The 27,217-nt window shown below is 34.6% G+C and overlaps 2 protein-coding genes across 2 annotated transcripts in view; one reads left to right on the top strand and one right to left on the bottom strand.

Moving 5' to 3' along the window:
- LOC123533610 (exonuclease V-like) overlaps positions 1–16,446 on the bottom strand; it is a 46,437-nt gene extending 29,991 nt beyond the window's left edge. The window contains exons 1-3 of the mRNA XM_053519146.1: positions 16,334–16,446; positions 5,020–5,253; positions 154–2,112 (exon numbers count right to left, since the gene is read on the bottom strand). Coding sequence (XP_053375121.1) covers positions 1,352–2,112; positions 5,020–5,253; positions 16,334–16,403 — 1,065 coding nt within the window. The 5' untranslated portion in view covers positions 16,404–16,446 and the 3' untranslated portion in view covers positions 154–1,351. The remainder of the gene's footprint in view (positions 1–153; positions 2,113–5,019; positions 5,254–16,333) is intronic.
- Positions 16,447–16,654: 208 nt separating this feature from the next.
- LOC123533611 (immunoglobulin A1 protease autotransporter-like) lies at positions 16,655–26,110 on the top strand. The gene is made up of 2 exons (XM_053519147.1): positions 16,655–16,893; positions 25,220–26,110. Exons 1-2 carry the CDS (start codon positions 16,728–16,730, stop codon positions 26,044–26,046), a joined length of 993 nt encoding a protein of 330 aa, XP_053375122.1. The 5' UTR covers positions 16,655–16,727; the 3' UTR covers positions 26,047–26,110.
- The last annotated feature ends 1,107 nt before the right edge of the window (positions 26,111–27,217 follow it).

Genomic DNA, 27,217 nt, shown 5'->3' with positions numbered 1-27,217 from the left:
TACCCCTCCTTCTTCGAAGCGGGGCATAAATATAAACTTAGTAGAATTTCTACACAAAAAAACACTTAACAAAAATTTGCAAAACAAAGCTTAAGAGTAGTACCTATTTTTTCTCAAACAAATTACATGAATTTATACATGTAACACACTTACTTATTTTACTTTGCCCTTTCTTCTACATCACTGAGATGTTACTGCAGCTTACTTTACTTATAGTCCTTCCACACTTACTTTACATTCACATCTCACTATGAGTCACTTATTTGGATTTGCTCAACTTCACACCAAAATGTCACTAGGTTTTCGACTTACTTCATCTTCACTATTCCAGAATGCTTGTGATGATAACTTATGAGTCATTAATTTTGGGCTTACTTCATCATCACACTTTCAAACTGACAGGCTTGATTTCTTATTGATCACTTTGTCTTCACAACTTCAGAATGCCACAACAGGTAACTTTGGAGTTGTATAAATTACAATTGAGCTTTCTTTGTCTCCACACTTCCAGAATGCCTGAGACTTAAACTTATAAATGAGTCATTAATTTGGGCTTGCTTTGTCCACTTTTCTTGAATGTCTGAGCTGGTAACTAAGGAGGCATTAATTTGGGCTTGCTTCATCTTCACACAATTCAGAATGACAGGATTGGTAGCTTATGGGTCCCATTTTCTTCACACTTGAGCTTGCTTTGTCTCAACTTCTTTAGAATACCACAACAGGTAACTGGAGAGTAATTTACTTGGAATTGCTTTGTCTTCACACTTCCAGAATGCCACAACAGGTAACTTAGGAGTCATTAATATGGTCTTGCTTTGTCTTCACACTTCCATAGTGCCTGAGCTAGCAACTTATTAGCCATTTATTTGGGCTGTTTCGTCTTCACAGGGCTTGCTTTGTTATCACTCTTCAAAAATGCCAGAAAAGGTAACTCAGGAGTTAAATTTCTGCTTGCTTTATCTTCACACTTCAAGAATGTCAGAGCTGGTTACTTATAAGTCATTACTTTGGGCTTGCTTTGTCTTCACACTTCCAGAATGTTTGAGCTGGTAACTTTTTTGAGTGGGCTTGCTTTGTATTTACACTTCCAGAATGTTTGAGCTGGTAACTTTTTTGAGTGGGTTTGCTTTGTATTCACACTTCCAGAATGTTTGAGCTGGTAACTTTTTTGAGTGGGCTTGCTTTGTATTCACACTTCCAGAATGCCAGAGCTGGTAACTAACAAGTCATTAATTTGGGCCTACTTCAAGTTCACATATATAGAAAATGCCAGGGCTGGTAACTTATGTATCAATAAATGACACTCATTGGGACTTGCTTTATATTTCCAGTTCCAGAACATCATGTGAACTTATTTATGAGTAACTTTACTTTTACTATTTCCAACTTTGGAATATTGTTCTGCTTTGAGTTTCCTCCAATCACACACATCAGCAAAGTCACATGACTGACATTTCCATGCTTCCTCTATGTCCACACCCCTAACTTCCCTCTGACCTCGCCAAAATTGGAGATAATCTCGAAACAACATTACCAGTTCTTCATCATTATAATCAACACTGTGTATCCCTATAGATTCCTTACTACTTTGATGTTCATATTCTATTCCAATTTCCCTGATGCATGTAATGCATTGTATTCTATGAAACAGCACATCTAACAGTTGGTGAAGATTTGTACCTGTCATACCTTTACCATCTATTGTTTCTTGAATATCACTTCCGAAAGTTCTATTCAAATCCAATTTCAAATGTTTTGCAATCACTTCTTTGGACAATTTCCCCTTTACTAAATCATCAAACAGTTTCTTATACAGCATAACTTGTAATCTATGCTGTGCTTGCTGTGATTTAGATGGCATAGATTTATATTTACGTGTCTTAAATTCCCATAAATCTAACTGGAAAGACGAAGGATCAAATCGAAGTTCATCAATCAGTCCCACAATAAACACATCCTCATTAAAAGGAGCCCCAAATATTGGTACCTCTCTAGCAATGGTCTGCCCATTGAGAAGAGATACCAGTGATGATAGTAGGTTCAATACTTTGATTGCCCAAATGTCTTCATTTGATGTAACTTTCACTTGAACTACATCATGGACAGCCAGTTCTGAAAATAAAATCTCTCATCCTTTATCATCTAAACGTACTGTGAAGGGGCATCCCTCAAGACATTATAAATGTCTGAAACTGGAAGATGCTTTTGTAGAAAAGCGCATGTCTCCCCCAGTGCATAGGTATAGGCAAGAAGTAAATAGGGGACAGGAGCAAAAGTCAAAAAAGACACTGATGCTTGACTTCAATAGGCATCATCTACTTGGCATGTCCAATCATCCCACTAAGTTTCAACATTCTCGGCCTAGTTATTTTCAAGTTATGAATTGGAAACGGTTTTCCCTGTGACCTTGACCTTTGATCCAGTGACCCCAAAGTCAGTAGGGGTCATCTGCTTTGCATGTCCAATCATCTTATTAAGTTTCAACATTCTGGGTCAAGTGGTTCTCAAGTTATTGACTGAAAAGTTTTTCTATGTTCAGCCCACTGTGACCTTGACCTTTGATGCAGTGACCCCAAAAACAATATCACTTCATCTACCTTGTAAGTCCTATCACCCTATGAAATTTGAAGGTTCTAGGTCAAATGGTTCTCAAGTTATTGACTTGAAATGGATTTCTATGTTCTGTTCGCTTCAACCTTGACCTTTAATAGAGTAACCCAAAAAATAGTAGGGGTCATCTACTCTGTAAGTCCTATCACCCTATGAAGTTTTAACATTCTGGGTCAAGTGGTTCTCAAGTTACTGACTAGAAATAGATTTCCATGTTCTGTTCACTGCGACCTTGACCTTTAAAAGAGTGACCACAAAATCAATAGGGGTCATCTACTATGCATGTCTGATCATCCTATGAAGTTTCAACATTCTGGGTCAAGTGGTTCTCAAGTTATTGATCGGAAATGGTTATCAATGTTCAGGCCCCTGTGACCTTGACCTTTAATGGAGTGACCCCAAAACCAATAGGGGCCATCTACTCTGCATGACCAATTATCCTATGAAGTTTCAACATTCTCGGTTAAGTCATTCTCAAGTTATTGGTCGGAAATGTTTTTCCATGTTCAGGCCTCTGTGACCTTGACCTTTAATGGAGTGACCCGGTCCCCAAAAACAAAAGGGGTCGTCTACTCCATAAGCCCTACCACCCTATGAAGCTTGAAGGTTCTAGGTCAAATGGTTCTCCAGTTATTGATCGGAAATGAAGTGTGACGGATGGATGAACAGAAGGACGGACATACAGACTGGGCAAAAACAATATGTCTCCCCCCCCCCACCCCCCCAGTGGGGGGAGACATATTCTGAACTTAATACAGAAACTGCAAATTAAAAGTAAAAGCAACAAGAGCTGTCGGAGGACAGCAACGCTCGACTATTCAACAGCCTTGTCGACTGAATGAATACGAAAGTCGAAAAAGGGGCAATATTTAAAAAAAGCAAAATAGGGTTATGGAACCTGCATAGTGCTTATCAGCTCATGACAGTGGACAAGTGTGTGAAGTTTCAATCCATTCCCATTAGTGGGTACTGAGATACCAGCTTACATATAAGAATTTAACCCAAAACTCCTAAGTTTAAAAAGGGGCATAATTTTGTAAAATGCAAAGTTGAGTTATTGACCCGTTGCACTGCATGTCATATCATGACAGTGAACAAGTGTGTGAAGTTTCAATCCTTTCCCATTAGTGGATACTGAGATACCAGCTTACATACAAAACCTTAACCAAAAAATTCTAAGTCGAAAAAGGGGCATAATTTTGTAAAAAAGCAAAACAGAGTTATGGAACCTGCTTTGTGTATGTCAGATCATGACAGTGAACAAGTGTGTGAAGTTTCAATCCATTCCCATTAGTGAGTACTGAGATACCAGCTTACATACAAAACCTTAACCAAAAAATTCTAAGTCGAAAAAGGGGCATAATTTTGTAAAAAAGCAAAATAGAGTTATGGAACCTGTGCAATGTAAGTCAGTTTAACACAGTGAATAAGTGTGTGAAGTTTCAATCCATTCCCACAAGTGGTTGCTGAGATACCAGCTTACATACAAAACCTTAACCAAAAATTTCTAAGTCAAAAAAGAGGCATAATTTTGTAAAAAAGCAAAATAGAGTTATGGAACCTGTGCAATGTAAGTCAGTTTATCACAGTGAATAAGTGTGTGAAGTTTCAATCCATTCCCACAAGTGGTTGCTGAGATACCAGGTTACATACAAAAACTTAACCAAATCGGGACGCGGACGCCGACGCGGACGCGGACGCCGACGCATGGGCGAGTCCAATAGCTCTACTATTCTATGAATAGTCGAGCTAAAAATGACTTTTCAGCAAGTTCTATATAGCACTTTTTGACAACACTCATGTATTGCAGTCTGTAAAATATACTGGACAAGGAGATGCCTTCAATAAACGCCTTATGTCCCCGGTGGCAGCCTTGTCAATACAAAGCAACCTAAGTCCAAAATGAGGTCAAGTTCAAGGTCAAGGTCAATATGAGGTCAGGTGATGTGTGAAGATGAGGAATGGTCACAGGTTACATCTGCATTAGTATCAAGTCATTCTAGTTAGGGGTATTGGTGCTAGAGGAAACGATCCCATTTGGTTAACCTCGCATGGACGGACGAACGAACAGACGGACAGGACAATCACTATATGCCTCCCACATCAGTAGATGCCCCGGGCATAAAAAGAAGAAATTTGGCTGTAGTTTGTACTGATCAATAAGTTCAAGCTTATATCGTTGTTTTCAAAAGTGACCACAAATGGTACCACAATAAACAACCCCAGTCAAATGTTCCAGTGACATAACCAAACAGGATGAATGCACCACCAGAAATAATACCAACCACTCCAGTTTGGTTGACATCCAGCCAGTGGTTATGGAGAAGTTAAATGTGATAGCTGACAGACAGACAGCTTAGATACACTGACTGTAAACAATATACCTCCCAATGACATAATAATACATACCTCTTGCTAGATGAAGGCTGGAACCTTCAGTCATGACGGGATTTTCTTCCACTACTGAAGGCACTGTGAAGCTATAGTACAACTGTTGCTCACACCAGTTCTGTCTAGTCAGGTCAGATACCCACAGATATCCTGGTCTAAACCTTGACAGGGGAGATCCAAGTTCACCTTCACTAGTAACAACAGGAATAACACGTTCAGCATTGTTTGTGATAGGGTTTGAAGTGGTTTCATCTGCAAAAAAAACTTTAAGAATGCATGAATTATGTTTAGTCAGCTTTAACCCTAACCGTGCTGGACATGATTAATTCTGCTTTTGCGACCAGTGTAGATCATGATCAGCTTGCACATTCATGCAGTCTGATCATGATCTGCACTGTTTGCTATTCAGCCAGTATCTTTTGGTAAGCATCCCTATTAACAGTAAATGGTACTGTCCACGTTGGAAGATGAACGTGATCATTATAGAAATTTAGCAAGGTCAGCTTTAATATAGTGTTCAGATTTTCATCTGTGTAAAGCAGCACACAATTTCTTCCGTAAGAAGCAGAAGCTGAAATTTTTATAAACTGCCAAGCGTTGAAAACAGATATATGTCTCTTTTATTTTTATGTGATGAAATTTCCCTTTGAACAAATCAAATGAAAACTATTAGTAAAATATTGTCGGATTTGATTTCCCTTCTAAGTAACTGTATTGTGTTTCTAGTTTCTGCATGAACATGAGAAAAACAATGATTTTCCAGTATTTTAAACTACTTATTATGCAATGTTTATATTATGTCACTAATACAGGTTTTCTCATGGAACGGCCCATCTATAAAACTGATTTCATGAAAAAGTAAGTTCTTGTACTTATTATAATAATAAGTTAACACAAGACAATGATTTTTGAGGTTGTTTCAGGGAACCAAATTTCCCCCTCAAAAAATATTTTCCCCTGTGGTTTTCAATTTCTTGTTAAATCTTACTTCCAATAATTGTTTCCTCCAATATTTTTCGAAGGTTTGAATACTGATGAAATGCAATTCTCAACAGCAAATTTGATATTCCTGGCAGGATTATGCCTCCCCTTCCATACAGTAGCATCATTTTTAAATGTTTTGCTGTCTTTCAATGGGGAAAAATGCTTGTATCTATGGCACTGTGGTTATAAATCTATTTGAAAGACATGTTACGGTCCAGAATACTCCAATGACAGTGTCAATAGTGTGCAATATCTATGTTAGTATCAGCTGGCGTTTATTTATTCTCTATTGAATGCTAAAAAAAAACAAGAATAAATATCAAACAGGGAATGCCATGTTCCAACAAGAGCTGTCGGAGGACAGCAACGCTCGACTATTCAACAGCCTTGTCAATTGACTGAATACAAAAGTTGAAAAAGGGGCATAATTTTGTAAAATGCAAAGTAGAGGTATTGAACCTCTGCACTGCATGTCAGTCATGTCATATCATGACAGTGAACAAGTGTGTGAAGTTTCAATCCTTTCCAATTTGTGGATACTGAGATACCAGCTTACATACAAAAACTTAACCAAAAACTGCTAAATCAAAGGGGTATAATTTTGTAAAAATGCCAAGCAGACTTATGGGACCTTCACAGTGCATGTAAGATCATGACAGTGAACAAGTGTGTGAAGTTTCAATCCATTCCAATTAGTGGATAATGAGATATCAGATTACATACAAAAATTTAACCAAAAACTGCTAAGTCGAAAAAGGGCCATAATTTTGAAAAAAAAAAAGAGTAGAGTTATGGGACTTGCTTAGTGCATGTCAGATCATGACAGTGAACAAGTATGTGAAGTTTCAATCCATTCCCATTAGTAAGTACTGAGATACCAGCTTACATACAAAACCTTGACCAAAAATTTCTAAGTCGAAAAAGGGGCATAATTTTGTAAAAAAAGCAAAATAGAGTTATGGAACCTGTGCAATGTAGGTCAGTTCATCACAGTAAATAAGTGTGTGAAGTTTCAATCCATTCCCACAAGTGGTTACTGAGTTACCAGCTTACATACAAAACCTTAACCAAAAATTTCTAAGTCGAAAAAGGGGCATAATTTTGTAAAAAATCAAAATAGAGTTATGGAACCTGTGCAATGTAAGTCAGTTTGTCACAGTGAATAAGTGTGTGAAGTTTCAATCCATTTCCACTAGTGGTTACTGAGATACCAGCTTACATACAAAACCTTAACCAAAATCGGGATGCAGACGCCGACGCATGGGCGAGTCCAATAGCTCTACTATTCTATGAATAGTCGAGCTAAAAATGCAGCATCCCCAAAACAAAACTCACAGCACACAGATGTGCACAATGCCAACACACACACACATACAGTTAGCAAACACAAGAGGACAAAACAAACAAATTAAGGAACACAGAAGGGCATGGCCTTGTAACTGTCAGTGGCAAAAACATTACTGTGAAACTTAAACCGGTATATGGTGCGCACCCTCTTACCTTGGCCATGTTCAAAAGTCACGGGACAGTGTAAACAAGTGAATAAAGTATTGCCATGCAATACAAAGTCCCCTACTGGAAGGCACCTAATTTTTCTACTGCAGTATAAAATAATAAACTGATATCTGTCAATGATGTATAAACAATATTGTACTATATATACAATATGTTATAACAAAACACTTGGATAAAAATTTGCATATATAAAAACCTAAAAAAAGTTATCATATAAGTTATTTATAGTAACACCAAAGGGAAATTAATCCTTAAAAAAAAAATTCTATTAGACTTTACCGGATAGAGATAGGTCAAAATACACCTAGAAATTCAATGTAACATGCAAGTTGTACCACAGGAAAGTGGTCTCGATTTTTCCCTATGGCAAGTAATAAACAAGAGGGCCATGAAGGCCCTGTATCGCTCACCTGACCTATTGACCTAAAGATCATCAAATTTAACATTCTGACCAAGTTTCATTAAGATATGGTCATAAATGTGGCCTCTAGAGTGTTTACTAGTTCAGGGGTTCCACTAGACCCGAAAACCCAAGAGTCCCAGGACCCTTGGGCCCAAATTTTGAAGGGTCCTTATCCAAAATACAGGAGTCCTGTCCCAACACGTCAATATAATTTACTATATTTTTTTATTCAGTAATACGTAGATCTTTACCTAGAAGAAAACAATAAACCCAAGATCATGTTACAGCATAATAAAAATGTCAGTCTCAGGTCATATAGTCTCATATTGTAAACTAATATTTATCAAAATTCATGTTATTTTAATTAGGTTTTTCTTCAATATTTCATTTCATTTTTAATAACAGAACAGTGCTATAACACTCTAGAAAAATGTATCCAAAATGTACTATCCGAATACTATTACACTTTCAGAATGTCATCGGAAAGTAGTTTTTGCTCAGTTTATTTGGCAAACTAAGCTAAATCAGCGATAGTTCCTCAAATAATGATGCTACTTATCATAAAAAACTGCATTGAAAGTCAGGTTTTTTTTAGGAATTTTGGAAATATGCATAATTATTATTATATGAGTTGAGTTGAGTCACAGCCTAAAACTTGGCCGATTGAATGCTTCGTCGGTATCGTCTACTTCCGGTAGGATCTCTCGGGTACAAAACACTCAGGTATTGTTATGAATTATGTATATATGTCTATGTTTAAAAGTGGTTACGCGAGAAAATTTCTCGGACCACGGGAACCAAAACGCTTGGTGGCTTCTATGAAATCATTCAGTTCGTTGTTGAGTGCCCGTCGCCATTCTTCGTAGGGGTCATTTTCTTCAATGGTTAGGAAGGGCTTCTCACTGAAGACTGATATACCTGTCAAGAGAAACATCTCTTTCTTTGCCTTTTCCCTTGCATTGTTGTATATAGGGCATTCACATAAAAAGTGCTCTATTGTCTCACGACTTCTACGTTCGCAGTATGGACAGTCAGTCAAACCAACTTTGTAATTGTAGTCTTTCAAGCAGTAACCACTCTGTAGTGCCAATATGCTTCTTTGATGCGGTAGGCCATCAAAGTTTACCTTGTTACGCTTGACTTTCTGTTGATACTGGAAGAGAGTTCGCCCACTTTCTGAAATTTCCCATCTGCGTTGCCATTTGTCACAGGTAGCCAGCGATGCTGCAGCACGTATTTCTGTCTGACTGGTTGGCTGATCAAACTCCTCTGCCTCCATGTCTTCAGCCTCCTTGGCCGCTTCTTTAGCAAGGGTGTCAGCTTTGTCATTCCCATGTATGTTAGCATGCCCTGGTGTCCACTGGGTGTAATTAGACCCGTGAACGGACATTCTAAACTTATTTTTGCTTTCGAAATTCATCAAAATTTGTGAAGTTTCTTGTTGAAATTACGATATGATCACTAAACAATGGTCTAATTTAAAGTTGGCATGAGAAAATCTTGCAGGGCACTTTCCACATGCTCGGTAATCAGCTGCTTACGATAATTTAATAATTGGCGCCTTTTTTGACAGTACACAGGATTCGCTTTATCAATTAATTTCAACACTTCATTGATTTCTTGTTACCTATGTGCACTCGCCGTGACGTAACTTGCTGATAAAAATCAGCGAGGCATGTCTACAGGCGAAAGGGCGGGATTTAGCAGAGATCAAAAGCTGTAGAGCATGACCGCGAGTGTCTATTTTGAATACACGTGTCTATCGTGGAAATAGTTTTACTGAAGGAAATTAATGATAAGAAAAAGGATTATCAAAGGAAAATGCCCCCGGGTCCCGAAGGACGCACAGGCAAGTATTCTGCCGGGTCCTTTGAGCGTCTTTTGAAAATCTCCCGGGTCAAATGGAACCCCTGCTAGTTTTTCCTTTAATCTGACCTTGTGACCTAGTTTTTGATCCCACATGACCTAGATTTGAACCTGATCTAAAGATCATCAAGATTAACATTCTGACCAAGTTTCATGAAGATACAGTTATAAATGTGGCTTCTAGATTGTTAACAGGCTTTACTTTTTATCTGACCTGGTGACCTAGTTTTTGAATTTTTTACATTGGTTACACATTATACATGCAAGCTATAAAACATGTTGTGTGCAGTGTGCGACATTAACTTTTTAAACCGTAGCCAAAGGGGCTACAGACTTCCAATTTTTTGTAGCCCGACAGAATTTTTCGTAGCCCCACTAATTTTTCGCTCAAGAATGAACAAGACATTCATTCTAGTAATATTTAATTTCTTTCGATATACTGCTGTAGGTTGGTGAATATTGATATATTTCAGAAATTTGTATGAGTTTTTCAGAATTGATTTCAAAATCTGAAACAGTGTTCACAAAATTGTGCAGAAATTCAAAGACACAGAGTCATGAAAAGAGATCTAAACAGCTTTGTAGACATGGTAGACAAGAAATAGCTTGGCAGTAGACTGACCAGGGGTCTCGCTAGGCCCATTATTTTTTTGGGAGAAGTCAATTATCCCTCAAACAGATTTAAGGAGAAGTGGGGAGACTTTAGGGAGAAGTTGGAAGACTCCATTAATTTTTATATCTCTACCTCGACGCTGTGAATTGATTCAATGACCACTCATTTTCTTAGTTACATCATTTTACCATACACATTTATACCGAGTCACCACTTGTGTGAACAGTTTCTCATTCGAATAAAACTGAAAGTAAACTGTATCAAACCTAGAAATACATACCGGTATTCAAATCAATTCATCCATCAAAGTTAGTTTTACGAAGTTAATACTTTACATGCCGTTCTTTTACCATGGATACCAAATAATTGTGTCTATAATTCCAATTAATCGCATATGTAATTGACAATTCTTTAGAAAACGACTCGCACGTGTTGACAATTAAATGCTAAGTGTCAAAGACGTAACCGCGGCGCTGATTGGCCTATTACAATTGCCTCTGGTGAAACCGATAATTTGATTTGCTTTCACACTTCTCGCGAAAATCTCACAAGTACCTGCAGCGTTCGACACTAACGGTGTCCCGGGATCCCGAGGACACCAAAAATCCGCAAGGGATCCTAAAGTTCACAATTTCGGTGTTCCGTCGGGACTCTTGATTTTCAGATAAAATATGATTCTAAAAAAATGAAATTCCCCAGTCTTGTTCGCTCAAACATCGGTCTTTTGCTAAGGCTTCCAGGGCGTTCAGTTGACCCGAGGTCTCGGGTTTTGACCCGCGAAAATCGAGAAAAACTCGTATTTTACCCGCATAAATTACGGCATGTGCGTCGGCTTGACACGCGAAAATTTACTTAGATGCGTTCCAAGTTCGATAGTTCTGCCCCCTGTCAATCAAAATCCCAGTGAATTTCAATATTGTTAGCCGGCACAAGCGGAAATATAGCAGTAGGCGGAGCGTCGTATGTTAATTAGCTACCGACAGATGTCAGTCACGCCACGCGCCATATGACACGTGCTTATCTCGCGGTTTGTATTTAGTACAATATGCCTTGTCATTATCAAAGGTGTTTATTGATCAATGTTTACAAGTTAATTGATAAACAATGCAGCCTTAGATTATCGTGTTTGTACCATTATTTTGTGTGCTCGATACGATTACATGAGCCGGTCGGCCGTTACGGTCTATAACAAATTTATTATCATTGCCGAGGCTTTGTTTGGGCAAAACAAATTAAATAAGCAGAAATTATACGTGGTATGATGAGAAAATAAAGTTAAAACAGTTATCTTTTCAAGAACTTTAACTGTTACTTTTGTTTTTCGTATTTGTCACTCGTTTTCTAGACCGACATTTTCGAACATTTTTATCATTTCTTACAAGATTTTTCTAGTACAAACTAAAATAAAAAGCCAATAAAACGTCTGCATTTACGAAAAATATGATCACTGTTGCCAAAGCAGCTCTTATTTAGAAGAATTTGCTGATGATAAAAGCATGCAAACACTAAACCCCACCCACTTTTAGGCAATGTGCAAAATAAAACAACTAAAATATGAAATGTTTAAGAAAATCTGTTATGACCAATGTACTAGTTTTAGATAAAGTCTGTGGGAGTTGCATTAATAAGGCCTAAAAAATCTTTGTATCTGGTAACATGCTCAAAAAATTAGGGTAGGTAGGTCGGAACATTTTTTTTTTTTTTTGAATTTTTTTTTATTTAAGAGAGACTTTTTGGAATTTTTTTTTATGTCAAAAAAATGATTACAAATAAGGGGGTTATAAGGGGGAATGAACTAGGCGGCATACATTTAGACGAACTACAACAAATGGCAGAGGAGTGCGATGGTAGTGAAGATGAGGGGGAAGAGGACTTGGACAGAAATGACATTATTCTTTTACAGCAAAAGTCATACAAGCTATTGTTGTCATTGATGTAAAATGGAAATAAAGTGGAAATAAAATACATGTAGTACTGTAAACAGTTGTGTTTGTTAGATTTTAGTTTTTTCATGTTCTTACCACATTTTGTTATCAGGGACTCCTAATTTTCAGCAGGGATTCCTAAATTTCCCAGCAGGTATTCCTTCGGGATACCTGGCAAAAAAGTTAGTGTCGAACGCTGACCTGAAGTAGGCGGAGCTTAAATTATGCTATCGGCGAGTGTGTATGTGTATTCAACGCACATTATGACATGGTGCAAATTGTCAAAAGATTAGCGGGTGTGCATCCAAAAAAAAATTCGGGCAACTTGAATTCGCTTAGAGATTGGATTTGAGCGAAGTTTGAAGCTTCAAAGCAACTATTTTGCTCCCATGTTTGCAATGATCTTTTTGGTAAATTTATTCCTCAGAATTTTTCATAGCCCGACAGGCTACGGTCTGCCGATTTTCTGTTGCCCGAGTCAAATTTTCGTAGCCATTGGCGATCGGGCTACCGTTAATGTCGCACACTGTGTGTGATATCACAGATTTTTCACAAATGACAACTTTCTGAACATATTTTCATACAATGTAGATGTGTTAAGAGTGCTTAGGAAAGAAGAGCTGAAAATTAGAAACATTGTGAAAAAATAATTTGTTTTGTGTGCTTATCAGATTTACTTTGTGTGATGGAAGGAGAAATTGAATTATTTCTGAAAAAACGCATCCGTAAACAGTGTACAAAATTCAGATTTGAATCCAATAGCCCGTTTGGGCTACCAGATTAAAAATTTTCCAAGCCCGACACCAATTTCACTAGCCCGAACTTTAACACCTTAAAATACATAACTTTTGCACCATATAACATTTTGTTTTACAGACATCTCTATGCATGTTTGAAGTAATAAAAAAGACATACAGAGATTACAGTACATGTTTGCCATGTTTTTTAAACATTTTAACTCGAAATACTCCAGTCCAGACCAGCATCGTCAGAGTCCAAAAGCATCGGACATGACACTCCTTGCCAAAACGAAATCTAAACTGTTATGCCCGATTTTTTAGGATCCGCACTCGCCAATTACTGCAACTTGGACTGTTGACAATTTGTAAGATGTAATACCGAGTGCTGAATACACGTTTACACACACGCTGATAGCATAATTTAAGCTCCGCCTACTGCAGGTACTTGTGAGATTTTCGCGAGAAGTGTGAAAGCTAATCAAATTATCCGTTACGCTAGAGGTGTTTGTATTCAGCCAATTAGCGCTGCGGTTACGTCTTTGAAGAGTGCAAAAACAAATAATTCCATCAGCGTTTCTCAGTCTGGAAAACCACATTGCAGTACTAGTTTAATTAGCATGTTTTTTTTAAACAAATGAGGAAAATTCGGTAGCCCAGTCGGGCTTGTACCTGTGGAAAATCGATAGCCCGAGCTGAAATTTGGTAGCCACAGGCTGTCGGACTACTGTGAATTTCGAACACTGCGTAAATAATTTATTTTATTTCTCTGAAATGTTACAAATGCCAACTTCAGTTGATATGCAAGTAACTAATATGCACCTATTTACAGTTTAAGAGTAATTAATGGAAGCGTGCAGTTCTTTTGTTCAATTTTTAGCCATATATAGCTATATTAGTTATAAAAAGCTAAATTAGCTAAATTTAATACCTTCCCCAACCTGTACATAGCGAAAACTAATGGGCATGACTAGATACCGGAAAGGGCCCTTTCCGTGGTATCTGATCGGAAAGGGCCTAACATGATCGGAAAGGGCCTGTCATATGTTTATTATTGGGATATACTTAATTATTTCTTCATATTTCATTATGATATAGATAAAAGAAAATAAATTATGAAAAAAGTTATCAATTTGTTATTTTTAGATGAATTATACACAAAATACGAGTCATAGCATAAACCGCGCTGATCGGAAAGGGCTTAAAATGATCGGAAAGGGCCTGCTATATGTTTATCATTGGAAATTATTTTATTGTCTCTTCATATTTCATTCAAGAAATAAAAAATAAAATAATTGAAGATAAAAAAATTATCAATATCGATTTTTAAATGAATTATGGACAAAATACGGGTCATGACATAAACTGCGCTGATCGAAAAGGGTTTAACATGATCAGAAAGGGTCTGCAATATGTTTATTATTGGAAATTGTTTTTTTTTTATTTCTTCATATTTCAGTTATCAAATCAAAAAGAAAAGAACATACAAAGAAATATACCAATTTTTGATTTTTAAATTAATTATAGGCAAAATACGTACCAGTACATAAAGCGCGCTGATCGGAAAGGGCTTAACATTATCAGAAAAGACCGTCTATATGTTTATTATTGGAAATTATTTATTTATTTACCCATAGTTCATTTTATCAAATCAAAAAATTAAAGAACTTACGAAAAATAAAAAGATATAACATTTTTTTTATTTTTAAATGAATCATTGACAATATATGCGTTAGTACATAAACCACGCTGATCGAAAAGGGCTTAACATGATCGGAAAGGGCCTGCTATATGTTTATTATTGGAAATCATTTATTTATTTACCCATAGTTCATCATTATTTCTTCATATTTCATTTAACAAATAAAACAGAAAATAAATTCAGAAAAAAAGTCAGTATTCGATTTTTAAATGAATTATACACAAAACACGTATCAGTGCATAAACGGCGCTGATCGGAAAGGACAGTCCGTATGTTTATTACTGGAACTAATTGAATAATTTCTTCATGTTTAATTTGATAAATTAAGAAGAAAATAAATTATGAAAAATCACTTTTCAAAAGAATTATATTATGTTTAATATATAATTACAAAAACGTTTACTGCGTTCATTGTCAAAGCAGAATTAACATAATATATGCGGCGTAACAAACACGTGCCTCTGATTAGTCCTGATAGAGTTTGATTGGATTATCACTCCTATTGATTATATGAATTAATCAGTGTATTTGTAAGCACACACAAAGGACATGCAACAAATACGGTCTAACAATTTCTTTATACTGGACAGATAATCGCCTTGAATGAAGCATCATTTACTCAATGGCAGATTATTTTAACAACGAAAAGCCGTAAAAACATCCTTAACCTTTTGATTGACACGTATAGCAATCGGTGTTTACTCAACTTGTTGATTGACAGGTGACTCTTGAATAACGTTTCCGTTCGTTATAAACAATTATAAGGTACTTAAGGTACTTTAAACAGAACGATAGGCAATGAATTTTTAAAAGTATATTTCAAGAATATTTGTTATAATTAAACTTTCAGTTGATCTGTATCAATTACATTCATGTATCATGTTTAATTTATCAAATAAAGAATAAAATAAATTATTAAAAAGTATTTCTTTCGATATATGAGATATTTGAAAACTGTTCATTCTTCAAAGTTTTTAGGATATAGAATATGATATCATTTGTGACTGTTATTCATACAGTAATGTGGATGTCTAAAAGTAGATTATTAAAAGTCTCTTGTAATTCATTTATCATGTTAAGCCCTTTCTGATCAGCGCGGTTTATGTCATGACCCGTGTTTTGTCTATAATTCATTTAAAATTCGAGTATTGATGATTTCTTTATTTTGAATTATTGTCTTTTTCATATGTTAAATGAAATGTGAAGTAATAATTAAATAATTTTCAATAATAAACATGTGACAGGCCCTTTCCGATCATGTTAAGCCCTTTCCGATCAGCGCGGTTTAAGTCGTTACTCGTATTTTGTCTATATAATTCATTTAAAAATAAAAAAAATGATAACTTTTTTTCATAATTTATTTTCTTTTATAATGTCATAATGAAATATGAAAAAATAATTAAATAAATTCCAGTAATAAACATATGGCAGGCCCTTTCCGATCATGTTAAGTCCTTTTTGCGGAAAGGGCCCTTTCCGGTATCTAGTCATAGCGAAAACTAATGATAAACCTGAAACTGACACATTTCTCTTCAATGTCATGAAATTAAATAATATTAAAGTTATCAAAAACGATAAACTATTTACAATTCTCTATTGCCCTAGACAGCAACTCATCGTCATCGTCACTAAAATCTTTGACAACACATTCCTGCATTTTAAACTCGCGCGCTGCGCACTAAATTTCACGTATACGAAAATAAAATGATTCACCGTGAAAGTAGTGCGCGAACTAATTACCTTAGCAACAATAAAACATATTCAAAATGACATTATAAAGATATTCGTTTTCTTGAGATGAAATAAATAATTCCCATATTTTATCACATTGCTATTTTTAATGTATTTTTGTATTCCTAACACAGTCTCGTGAAAAAAATATTGATTTCGGTGCTACGTTTTTCTGTGTTGTTCGGTGTAAACAATATGGCGGCCACACAAAACAAGAAAGAAGCGACACGTTTGTTTCAACAGTTTTGATATGGATAAAAACAATAGTGCAAAACAAAACAGTAAGAAAATTCAGATGGGTACAGAAAAATCGAAAAAGTCAGCTGGTAAAAAGAAAAAGAAGAACAAAAAGACGAAAAACGATCAAAGTCCGGATATTCTGGAGGTGGAAGGGGTTCAAGCACTTGAACAAACAGGTATAACTGACTTTAGGAAATTAAGCACAGCTTATCTGTAAAGTGAGGTATTTTGGATTTTTCTGTGAAAAGGCACTGCCCCTCCAGTTAGTTAAAAAAATGATTCTACAGTCGGATTGTTTTTAGTCCAACTAATTTGACGTGATCCTAGGAAATATTGAGATATTTTATTCATATGGACAATATCCCCACTTGCGTCAAACACTCAAAATACCAAAATAGTTGAAGCAACTTCTGATGAAATTTTCATCGGTGCCGACACTTTACATGCTATATGTTTAAATGCCGATTATTTCACGAATTGGCCATAAATTAAAATAAAACTTAATGTATCGAAAGGGGATTCCATTTCTCAGTAATCTGAGTAAAAATTGTTAAATAGTATCAAAAATTACAAATTTTCTGGTGAATTAAACCTTTGTATGTACTGTACACGATCAACGTTTACCGTGTGTTTACACGCCATATAAAACCAATAACTTTACATGACTGCATGTGTATTGTGATTTAACTTCCATTATTTTGGTCCTTCAAAGTTTTGACGTTTAGATTGCCCGTCACAAATATAAAACAATCCGAACGTCGAATTATTTTGACTAGATTGTTTTATGATATGCAAACACTCGAAAAACCAAAATAGTGATGGAAATTTCCGATGAAATTGCCACCACTGCCAATTTGGGTTTAAATGCTGATCTTATAGCAAATTTGAGATAAATTCCAATGAAACCTACATGTATCAAAAGGGGATTCAATTCCTCATTGATTTATTTAAAAATTATCAAATATTTTCCAAAAGTACGAATTTTCTAGTGAAAATGTATTTCTGTGTACTGTACACGATAAACGTTTACTGCATCTACACCGCAATATGCGCAAGCGATAAAAGAAATAACTTTACATGACAGTGTACTGGGATTTATCCTCCATTATTTCGGACCTTCGAAGTTTTGATGGTAAGACTGTCTGTCACCAATATAAAAAATTTTGCCATATGTCGCAAGTGACATAATTGCCCATAAGATACATGTAAATAACTTGTTATTTCGTAGGATCGTGTCAAATTTGTTGGACTACCCTCCAGTAAGAGTGTCAGCACTTTCAGAAAGTTTGGTGTCTTTTACTGTTCATGGCATTGTTTTAAATACTTGTAGTTAACATACCTAGGAGAACCTTTAAGAATAAAGACAGTTTTATCCATTTTTTCGTTGAAATAATGTTACATTTAGGATATGTAGGCAGACTTACAATGTGTGGTCCTGTTATTATAGTGTTATACAGCTAGTATAACAAGACAGAAATTTAAAAACCAAAAGGTATATGCACACATTAGTTACTGTAACATAAAATTACAGGAAATCCTGATCATGTATGGTAATTTTGGTCCTTCAATATAACTTGTTCTTTCCGATATGTTTTTAAAGCATGGCGTTTTTTGCTCGTAGCCAGTATCACATTTATGAAATTTAGGAATTTATATTAGTATAATGAAAATATTTAAAAATATGTCTTAAATAATCATTGTCGGACAATGTCCATAAAAAATTTTATAGTTGTGTCTTCGTAGTGCTCAATAAGATGATAATCCAGACTGTAAGATCTTGTGTGAATTAGTTAAAGATTTTTATTTCATATCTTTAAAATGGCTTTAACAACAATTTACCCATTAAGCCTGTGTAATGACTATCTTGTGACATTATGACGTCGGTGCAGTGAGTGTGCTGTTATTTAATCCTTGCCTCAAGAAATAAAGGCAAAATTGTGTCATTTCCTTTCTGTTAAAAATTACCTTCATCAATTTATCAATTAAATCGAAGTCAGTCTCATAAGAATTTCGTCTGATTGATATATTAATCTTAGTATACATTGCTTTTTAATCAACTGAAATTCAGTAACAACAAAAGGTGCTTTTAAAAGTAGAAAATGCTCGCAAACTGTATATAGGTTTCACCTTGACATATACATGTATACATTAACTACAGATGGAAACCTGAATCCTGTATTACGCATTTCTGAGAAGCAAACAAGTTTGGAGTTTTGTTTTGAAATTTGGAAAAAAAATTAGTAGTTGGGAGTTATAGCTATTTTTGTGTACCAGATATTGTAAAAGAAATTTTTTCCAGTCACTTGCAGTGATTTGAATAATTTTTATTCCCCAGTTACTGTCCTGCAAACACTGCTATTTTCAGTCATCATTTAGTCCAACACTAAATTTGTGGCGAATGTAAAAAGCATTAGTTCAGCCGTGTGTTATGAAAATAAATTGGTCAACACACTTAGCACATTAATCAAAGTTTGTTGCGTTTTGATTATTACGTAAACAATACTACCTTAATTAACCATGTGGTTATTGGAAAACAATGATCTGATTGGTCAAGAGCGCAAAGCAGCCACCGCATACTACTAAGACTTGTTGAGAGCGCAAAGCAGCCACCGCAAACTCGGCCTTTGATTGACAGGCCAATTAATAGCTTCTGAAAAGATAGTTCTTTTGTATAATCGGTAAGCTATGTGTTCGACAATTTTTCTATGCGTCCTGGGGAATCATGGTTGGAATATTTTGGGGTCCTTTTCCAAAAAGTATGTTTACAAATAAGGCAGAATTAAGCATTTCCGAGAACCCTGTGACCCAAAAGTGAAAATGGAAAGCCTGGTTTTTCATGTGAAAGATATATTATTTTATGGTTAAAACAGACTTTCTTTTTATTTCAAGTCTTTTAAATGTTTCAGTCAAACGTTTTCCAGTTTTATGCTTCTGTTCCAGTGAAAAAAGTTATATTTTTCAGCGAGGAACAGGGACTCCTCTGCCATTCGCCAATGTAGCCAAATGCTACAAATTCAAAGAACTGGCTATAGATTTTTGAAAGTTGCTACAAGAATTTTTATTAAAATGTGGCCAAATTTCAGCAATTCAACTTCAATTTGGCAGTTTCTCTCAAAAAGTGGCTACAACTTTCTGAGGCCCAGTGGAGGCCGGCTGGAGAAATTACTTAATATTTCTCCTTAATAATTCATGAAAAAAATTGCTGAAAGTCATGTTGTCCCTTTTCTTCCAAAACTTCAGTATATATCAGCTTTTATTTATGCATTTAAATGACGGTGTTTCATTTCAACATCATTTTGCGAAGTTAATTTACTCTCATTTCAGATGGATTACAGCTCCTATCAAATATAAAATAATATAATATACTGGTAAATTTATTAAAGCTATATTTTTATTTACATATCATCAAATGACTATTAAATTTAAAGCAAAAGAGTTTTTGTTATATGATGTTCTCTCACATTTTTACCAGTTTACTGCATTTAAGATATATACAAATGTATATTAATTATTTGTGTTTTGGGCAGATTTAGTTCTTCGTTTGGCCTGCAAAGAAACCAAAACTGACATTGTTGAAGAACTGCAATAATCTGGTCACATAAGACACTAAAATGTATAGACATTGCATAGAAAGCAAGCTACTGAAAAGTAACTATTGTCTATTAAGGACTATTAAAGGGATTTTAGTTAAGTTTTTGGCAAAATATCTATTTAAAAAAGACATAAATTCAAAAGAAAAGGAAATATGAAAATTGATCTTTCTCCGTTTAGACCTTTCATTGTCCACAAGAACTAAAACAACTTTCTTGTATTCTGGTTACAAAACTGTAACATATTCTTTTTCAATTATCCTTAGAAGGGGTCAGTTATGAAGATATTGGAAACCATGTTTTAAATGGCCCATGTCTTGCCCGGGTAAATCTGAATATATCAAAACTTGGCTCTTTTGCAACACCTGTGTAATTCATATCTTATTTATAATGGATTAAATGGTTTTACAATGATTGAATTCATTTAGAGTTTTAAAAACCTATTGAAAACACTTAAGAAATAAGTGCTGATATTGTATAAGGTTTTTATAACTGGATAAACAGGATTAAACTGTGGTGAGACCAAATATGCATGTTTAGTGTTAACACATAAAGAAAAAACTCATTTATTTCAGATTATGTAACAGCTTTTTCAATGGGGATGTGAAATACAATGTAGTGAGAAATTGTGACATTTTATTTTTGATCACAGTTATTTCTTTTTCTCAGGAGTTGCTTAGTGTAAGAGATCTTTGTATTCTTTTGATACATTTTGAAGTTTCATTTTAAGGTTGCAAAGATTTATAAAAGGATATTTTGCTCCTACTTTACAAGGGTAATAAATTTACCCTTACCCTGCAAAATTTGTTTAATGAATTTGTCCGTCTTTCAATTTGGACAGTACCAATAACTGTTGAAAGGGGTGCTTACCTCAAAGATACTGACTGAATGGCAACTATTGCAGATCTTGATCAGACTGCACAGATGTGCATGCAGATCGTGATCTACACTGATTGCAAAGGCAGAATCATAAGTTGTGTACAGCATGATAATGATTAAGTCCAGTTGCAAAAAGTATGTTTTTTCTTTTCAGTGGCTCCAGAAATTATGAGTTCAGCTTCAGAAATTACTAATTTAGATGAGCAAATGAAAACTGCTTTTTTTTAAAAAATTTCTTGTGAAACAATAATAAGTGAAATGCAATTATTAATTTGAGAGAAAACATGGAAAAATTACATTTTTCCCTCCAAATGTTTTTGTTTAAATTTTTGTATTTGTGCTTTTTCTGTTTTTTTTTTTTTTGTCATATTATCATATTTTTCACCATGAGTATGCGTTCCTAGTTTAGGTGAGAAATAAGCCCCTAAGGCTTGTAAAACAGTTTGGATATCTTACAACACTTTTCCCAGCAAAGGCCTTGGCCCATTCCTCAAATTGGTGTTAAAAACTCTGTTTTTCTATTATTTTTTACTGATAATGTTTTGTACTAAGGGTTAGTCACATAATAAGGTAATTCTTCTGTTATATATTTCTATTTGATAACTGTTATTGGGATATTTCAACAATCTGAACCAAATTGCCACTGTATGAAACTTTTTGAAACATCATAATTATTTCCAGTCTGTCTTGGTTAGAAAGATTTATTTGCAAAAGAGAGATAATAATTTTTTTTTTAAAAAGTTGCATTTCTGATGAATTTTAGCAAATAATTATCAATGCAAATCTGTGACAAATGTACATGTAGTGAAATTGTTCTTCATACCATTCCTTAGGCGAAGTATTTGATCAAATTTATTCTTATGCTAAAAAACTCATCTTGGTTGGGCAGCCCAAATCAAGTGCTCAGACTGTAGCATTTTAATGATCAGATGTTAAAAGTTTCAAAAAAATCAATTTACTAAACCAAAATCAGATTGACCACCTTTAGCCTTGTGGTGACAAGTGATTCTGCCTTTGAGACCAGTGCAGACCAAGATCAGCCTGCACGTCCGCTGACCAAGATCAGCCTGCAGTCTGTTTGCTATTCAATCAGAAAATTTTCTGTGAACACCCCTTCGAATAACAAATGATACTGCCAAAATTTTGAGTAATTTAGCAGAGTAAAAGTTAATAATCAAAATATGCAAAGTTAAGGAACATTTACTTATAATATTAGTGTAGAAAATAAGGAAATTATATTTCTAAATGACCCTACATGTATAACAGTTTAGCAGTGGTCAGTGCTCTTTCAATGATTGACAGTGTCCATTTAATTTGCAACTTATTAAATTTTGCATTGTAATGCTCATTTCAAACTACTGCATGAATGAACGAATTACAAATCTTTTAAGTAGTCAAGGTTTGTAAATTTTGTAATCAAATAGTCTTTAGATTATAAAAAAATTATTGATCAGCATTTGTCCTCATGTCATTTGATATCTTGAATGTAAATCTGAAATACTACATTTAGTATAGCTTAGTATAGCCATGACAGATATTGTACGACAATGTAAATATTTGATATCTCGTTAACAAGTAGGGGGTGTAAATTAATCCTTGCTATTTGTAAAGCGTAAACTGTGTGTGAAAAAACATGAAAATTCTATTAAAATTTATTTTTGCAAAGCATTTTATTTCCAAAAGAAATAAATTTAATATATCGCTAGTATTCAAATTAGATGTGATATGAAAATTCATTTTTATAAGGTCTTTTCTTCAGTTTTAATCTCCTTATTCTTTAAGTAAACATAAAAATCAATCACAAAAATATTACAGAAAATATTTTAAACCACGTTGGTAAGATGTTTACATGGAATTGAGTTGTCTGTTTTGAATTGATTGTAAACATACCATAACATTGTATTTTGGTAAATACTTTTTAGATTATCAAGTTCTTATGCAGGGCCCAGAGATACAAAACTAATGCAAAATGTACATACTTGATACCAGGGGACAATTTACAAAATACAAGTTTTAACTTGGCCCAGAATGATGTACTTCACAAAAACTCATAAGTAATTAGGTTTTCTGGTCCACAGGTAGTCTGGTATTACAAAAACTTGATTAAGGTTTAGCAGTATATCACCAAATCACAGAAACGACTGGTAAAGGAACAACATTTTTACCAACAATCTACCTGTCTAATACATGTTTTACCTTACTCACAGTCCTGTACCTTTGGATACTTCAGGATAACATAGTAATAGCCATATTTCGTATGTTGTAACTGGATGGTAATATTTAAATGAAATTTGGTCACTTTAAAGACATTCATAATTGAAAACTTTTCACCAAGAGATTTTTCAATTTTTTTTTCATTTTTTGGGGAGATAATCGGTATTGATGTTAACATTGATGCCTATGGGAAATATATAATTTCTTTGATTATGAGAATCTGAATTTGAGTTTTGAGAAAATTTTGTGGTTGAAAGCTGAATTATATGATTCTGATACAAATATCAAAAAGAAATTTAAAATTCCCCGTAGGGAAAAGGAGAAAATCATTTTTTCTAGTTTTCAGGGGTGATAACTCATGAAAAAGCCAAAGTTATCAGGGGAGGTAATCTAAAGGAAATTTTAGAGAACTTCTGTCACTATATAACTTGTCAATTTGCACCTTATTTCTATCGTTTGACATTTTTAAAGCTTACATTATCAAGTTGTATGTACACTTTTGGTGAAACTGAGGCCTATTACACCATGTTATCCTTAAAATATTCTCTTTTAAGTTGTCCCCCTTTATAAAAGAATGCCATTTGTAAAGAAATAAAAGTAAACAATTGTTCAAATCAATGCTTAACCAAGTTATGTGAAGTTTAAGCACTGGGACATTATTGTAAATGCATCAAAACAAAGACATGTAACTGTTAATAATAGTGAGTGTTTAAAGGCATTGAACTAGCCAGTGTAGGATTTTAAGGATTGACAAACTACTGGTTGAAGTTTGTTTTAAAAAACTAATTACAGTATTCTGTTTAACAGTTTGTTGGCATAAAATAGTGCATGTCTCATTTAAAAAAATGGAAAGAACTCTTGCATCATACAATTTTCATCACGATTTGCAGAAATATATAGTTTGATACAATGTCAAAAGTCAAGAAAAGACTAGTTTAGAAATGAACTTGTCACTTTACTATTTTTGTATGCATATAAGTATGCTACATATTAATTAATAGCATTTATATATATTTGAAATGCCTTTGAAGAAAAGAATATACCCAGGCTAGATAAATAACACACATTGATGACAGCTTTATTAGTCTGCTACCTGATGTTTCACTTCGGGGAACTTATGGTAAAAGTACACTTTTAGTACAGTGTCTTAATGTTTTTCCCGGAAACTTGGTACATTGTTTAAATGGCAATGATATGGTTATTGTGCATGTCCTTCTATTTTTTTTCCATGGTAAAAAAATTGATGTAGTTGCTAAGGCAACAAATTGTCAAAAAACAAAAAAAAACTGACAAAAATGTGAATCCTGTAATAATTTAAGATGTAAAAGAGATTTTTTTGTGACAATTTCTATATTGACAAAATAAAGTGTGGAGATTATAAATCATGAAAATAATTATTTTACCTTTTGCTTTTATAAGTAATCAATTCATTGAGTCACAGATCCTGCCATAACTTTTAGGTTCAAGACAATTATTTTCATGAAACTTGGTACATGGTCATGGCAATATGTAGAATATGCACATCATTTTATTTTGTCTGTTTATCTGTTCTTTCAGTTATTAAAGATAGACCCTGCATTAAATTGAAAAAAAAATGAAATACAGGTATTTTCATGAAAACTGGTTTATATACCAGGACTTGTTATTTGGAGAGTATAAAGCCAGTCCTTCAGTTAAGTTTCAGTATAAAAAATGTGATCCCAATGGCAGTAAATACGACAAACTCCCCTTCCGGCTTCCTGTAGGGGACTTTTATTGCTTGGCAATAGGTTTGTTGAGTCTCATATATTTATAACTATATTTTTTTTTCTCGTTTCAGAACCAGAGTCAGACTGCTCATTAAGTCGCCAGGCAGGTTCGGGTGTGGGTTCCACAGATTCCCCCGTCAGCGGACATAGGCCATCACCAGTACAGTCCGCAAAGTCTTCCATTCAGCCAGAAGCTAGCTCAACAAACAACGCCATACCGACACAGAATAACCCAACAGACAATGATTTATCAAACAAAACTAAATCCTCAATACTAATATCCGCAAGAAAGTCATCAGTCGACACACCAGTCAGCGGAACTTTAAAACACACGCAGTCAGCGAGTGTTCTGAGCACTTCTGAACACGTACTTAGAAAAAACACTGTTTCGTTTTCTAATCTTGATGAAATTCAGTCTGTATCAACAAGTCTTTCGACAATGTCAGTGAAATCTAAAAATGCTTCCCAAAGGGGCAAAACGAAGACTGGTACCAAAACAACCTCAAGTGGTGCTACAAAACGAGAACGTGAAAAAACTATGAAAATAGATCCACAAAAAAGCGCTATAAATAAAGCTGCAGAGGAGGCTGCAAGAATTAGAAGCGAAGAAAGTTTACGCTGGGAATTCAAGCTAGATGACGAAGATCAAGAAATGGAAAGATTACGAATTTATAAAATAAATCGACGGAAGCGTTACCTTGCCGCAGCTCAAGAAAAAGGTCTTGGCTGGGTTGTTAATTATGGAAATAATGGTTCCCCATTAGCGGATGAATCATTAACTGATGTAAATGAAAGGGAACCAATCAGTACAAATGTGACAGACTTCAGTCCCGTTAGAAGTATACTTACTAGTCAAAGAAACACACCAATGAATATAGGTGGTGAAATTGCATGCTAAATAATTGCCGAACATACATATTTAAGTAGGTAGTTAACTTTGGTACAAGGTAAACAGTTGTTGTAAACTAGAATGATTAGAAAGCATAATATTACATGTAATTACGAACAGAGTCACTTTTCACCAATGTAAATTAGCTTTAATGCATCATAGCACTAATAAGAAAACTAAGAGGTCAACCAAAATGATAATTCATGCTTTTATACATTTTCCGCAACGGGCATTGTTAAAAAGCTTTTTTAATAGATTGATATGTTTACATAAAGTTCACTGCTGCAAATTTTGCACTAAAAAAGAAATTGATATGAATAAAAAGTAAGAATACTTTTAAAAGATTCAAAGTGTGTTTGATCAGACTGCCGTATTTTTTTCTCCTTTTATTGTTCTGTCTATATTGACAGTGATATATACACTTTATATGAGCCGCACCATGAGAAAACCAACGTAGTGTGTTTGCGATCAGCATGAATCCAGACCAGCCTGCGCATCTGCGCAGTCTGGTCAGGATCCATGCTGTTCACTTTCAAAGTCTATTGCAATTAGAAAAACCATTAGCGAACAGCATGGATCCTGACCAGACTGCGCGGATGCGCAGGCTGGTCTGGTTCCATGCTGGTCGCAGATGCACTATGTTGGTTTTCTCATGGCGCGGCTCAGTTATATTTTTCATGCTTGAGTTTTATCACCGCTATGTACTCATTGACCATCACAGATTAATGTAGGTTAAGATGTCATGTTTGTGTGCATATTGATGTATGAATTATTTTTCTTTACTTTATGTTTAAAATGGGACCTGCCTCAACATTAACATTAAAAAATCACATTTTTCAAAAGAAATTAAAAAGTCAGCTGAGTATTTAGAATAAAACACCGAAGTTATTTAAGTTGATTATATGATTAAGTTATAAGTATGTAGTGGTTCTCCCTTGTCTGGCCGATCTGATCTCCAACCAATTTTGATGTCATGCTATAATCAAAAAAAGTATTTAACCGCAGAGTCGATCAAAAGTTAAAACTTGTGCGTATCCAACAAGAATTATACATAAGTTCTTATGTTTTATAATGTTATTTATTTTTCTATACCAACAATGAAACATTCAACAATATATGACTTTAGTCGTCAAACCTGAACAAGCTTGTTTCTCAGGATGGTTGTGCTCCTGGTGTTTTA

This window comes from Mercenaria mercenaria, chromosome 12, assembly GCF_021730395.1.
Source record: "Mercenaria mercenaria strain notata chromosome 12, MADL_Memer_1, whole genome shotgun sequence".
NCBI classification, from domain to species: Eukaryota; Metazoa; Mollusca; class Bivalvia; order Venerida; family Veneridae; genus Mercenaria; species Mercenaria mercenaria.
This window is presented reverse-complemented; position numbering and strand designations above follow the sequence as displayed.

Coding starts and splice junctions, on each gene's coding strand:
- LOC123533611 (XM_053519147.1), top strand. CDS start 16,728: ATGGATAAAAACAATAGTGCAAAACAAAACAGTAAGAAAATTCAGATG. Junction 16,894..25,219: donor TCAAGCACTTGAACAAACAG/GTATAACTGACT, acceptor TTCTCGTTTCAG/AACCAGAGTCAGACTGCTCA.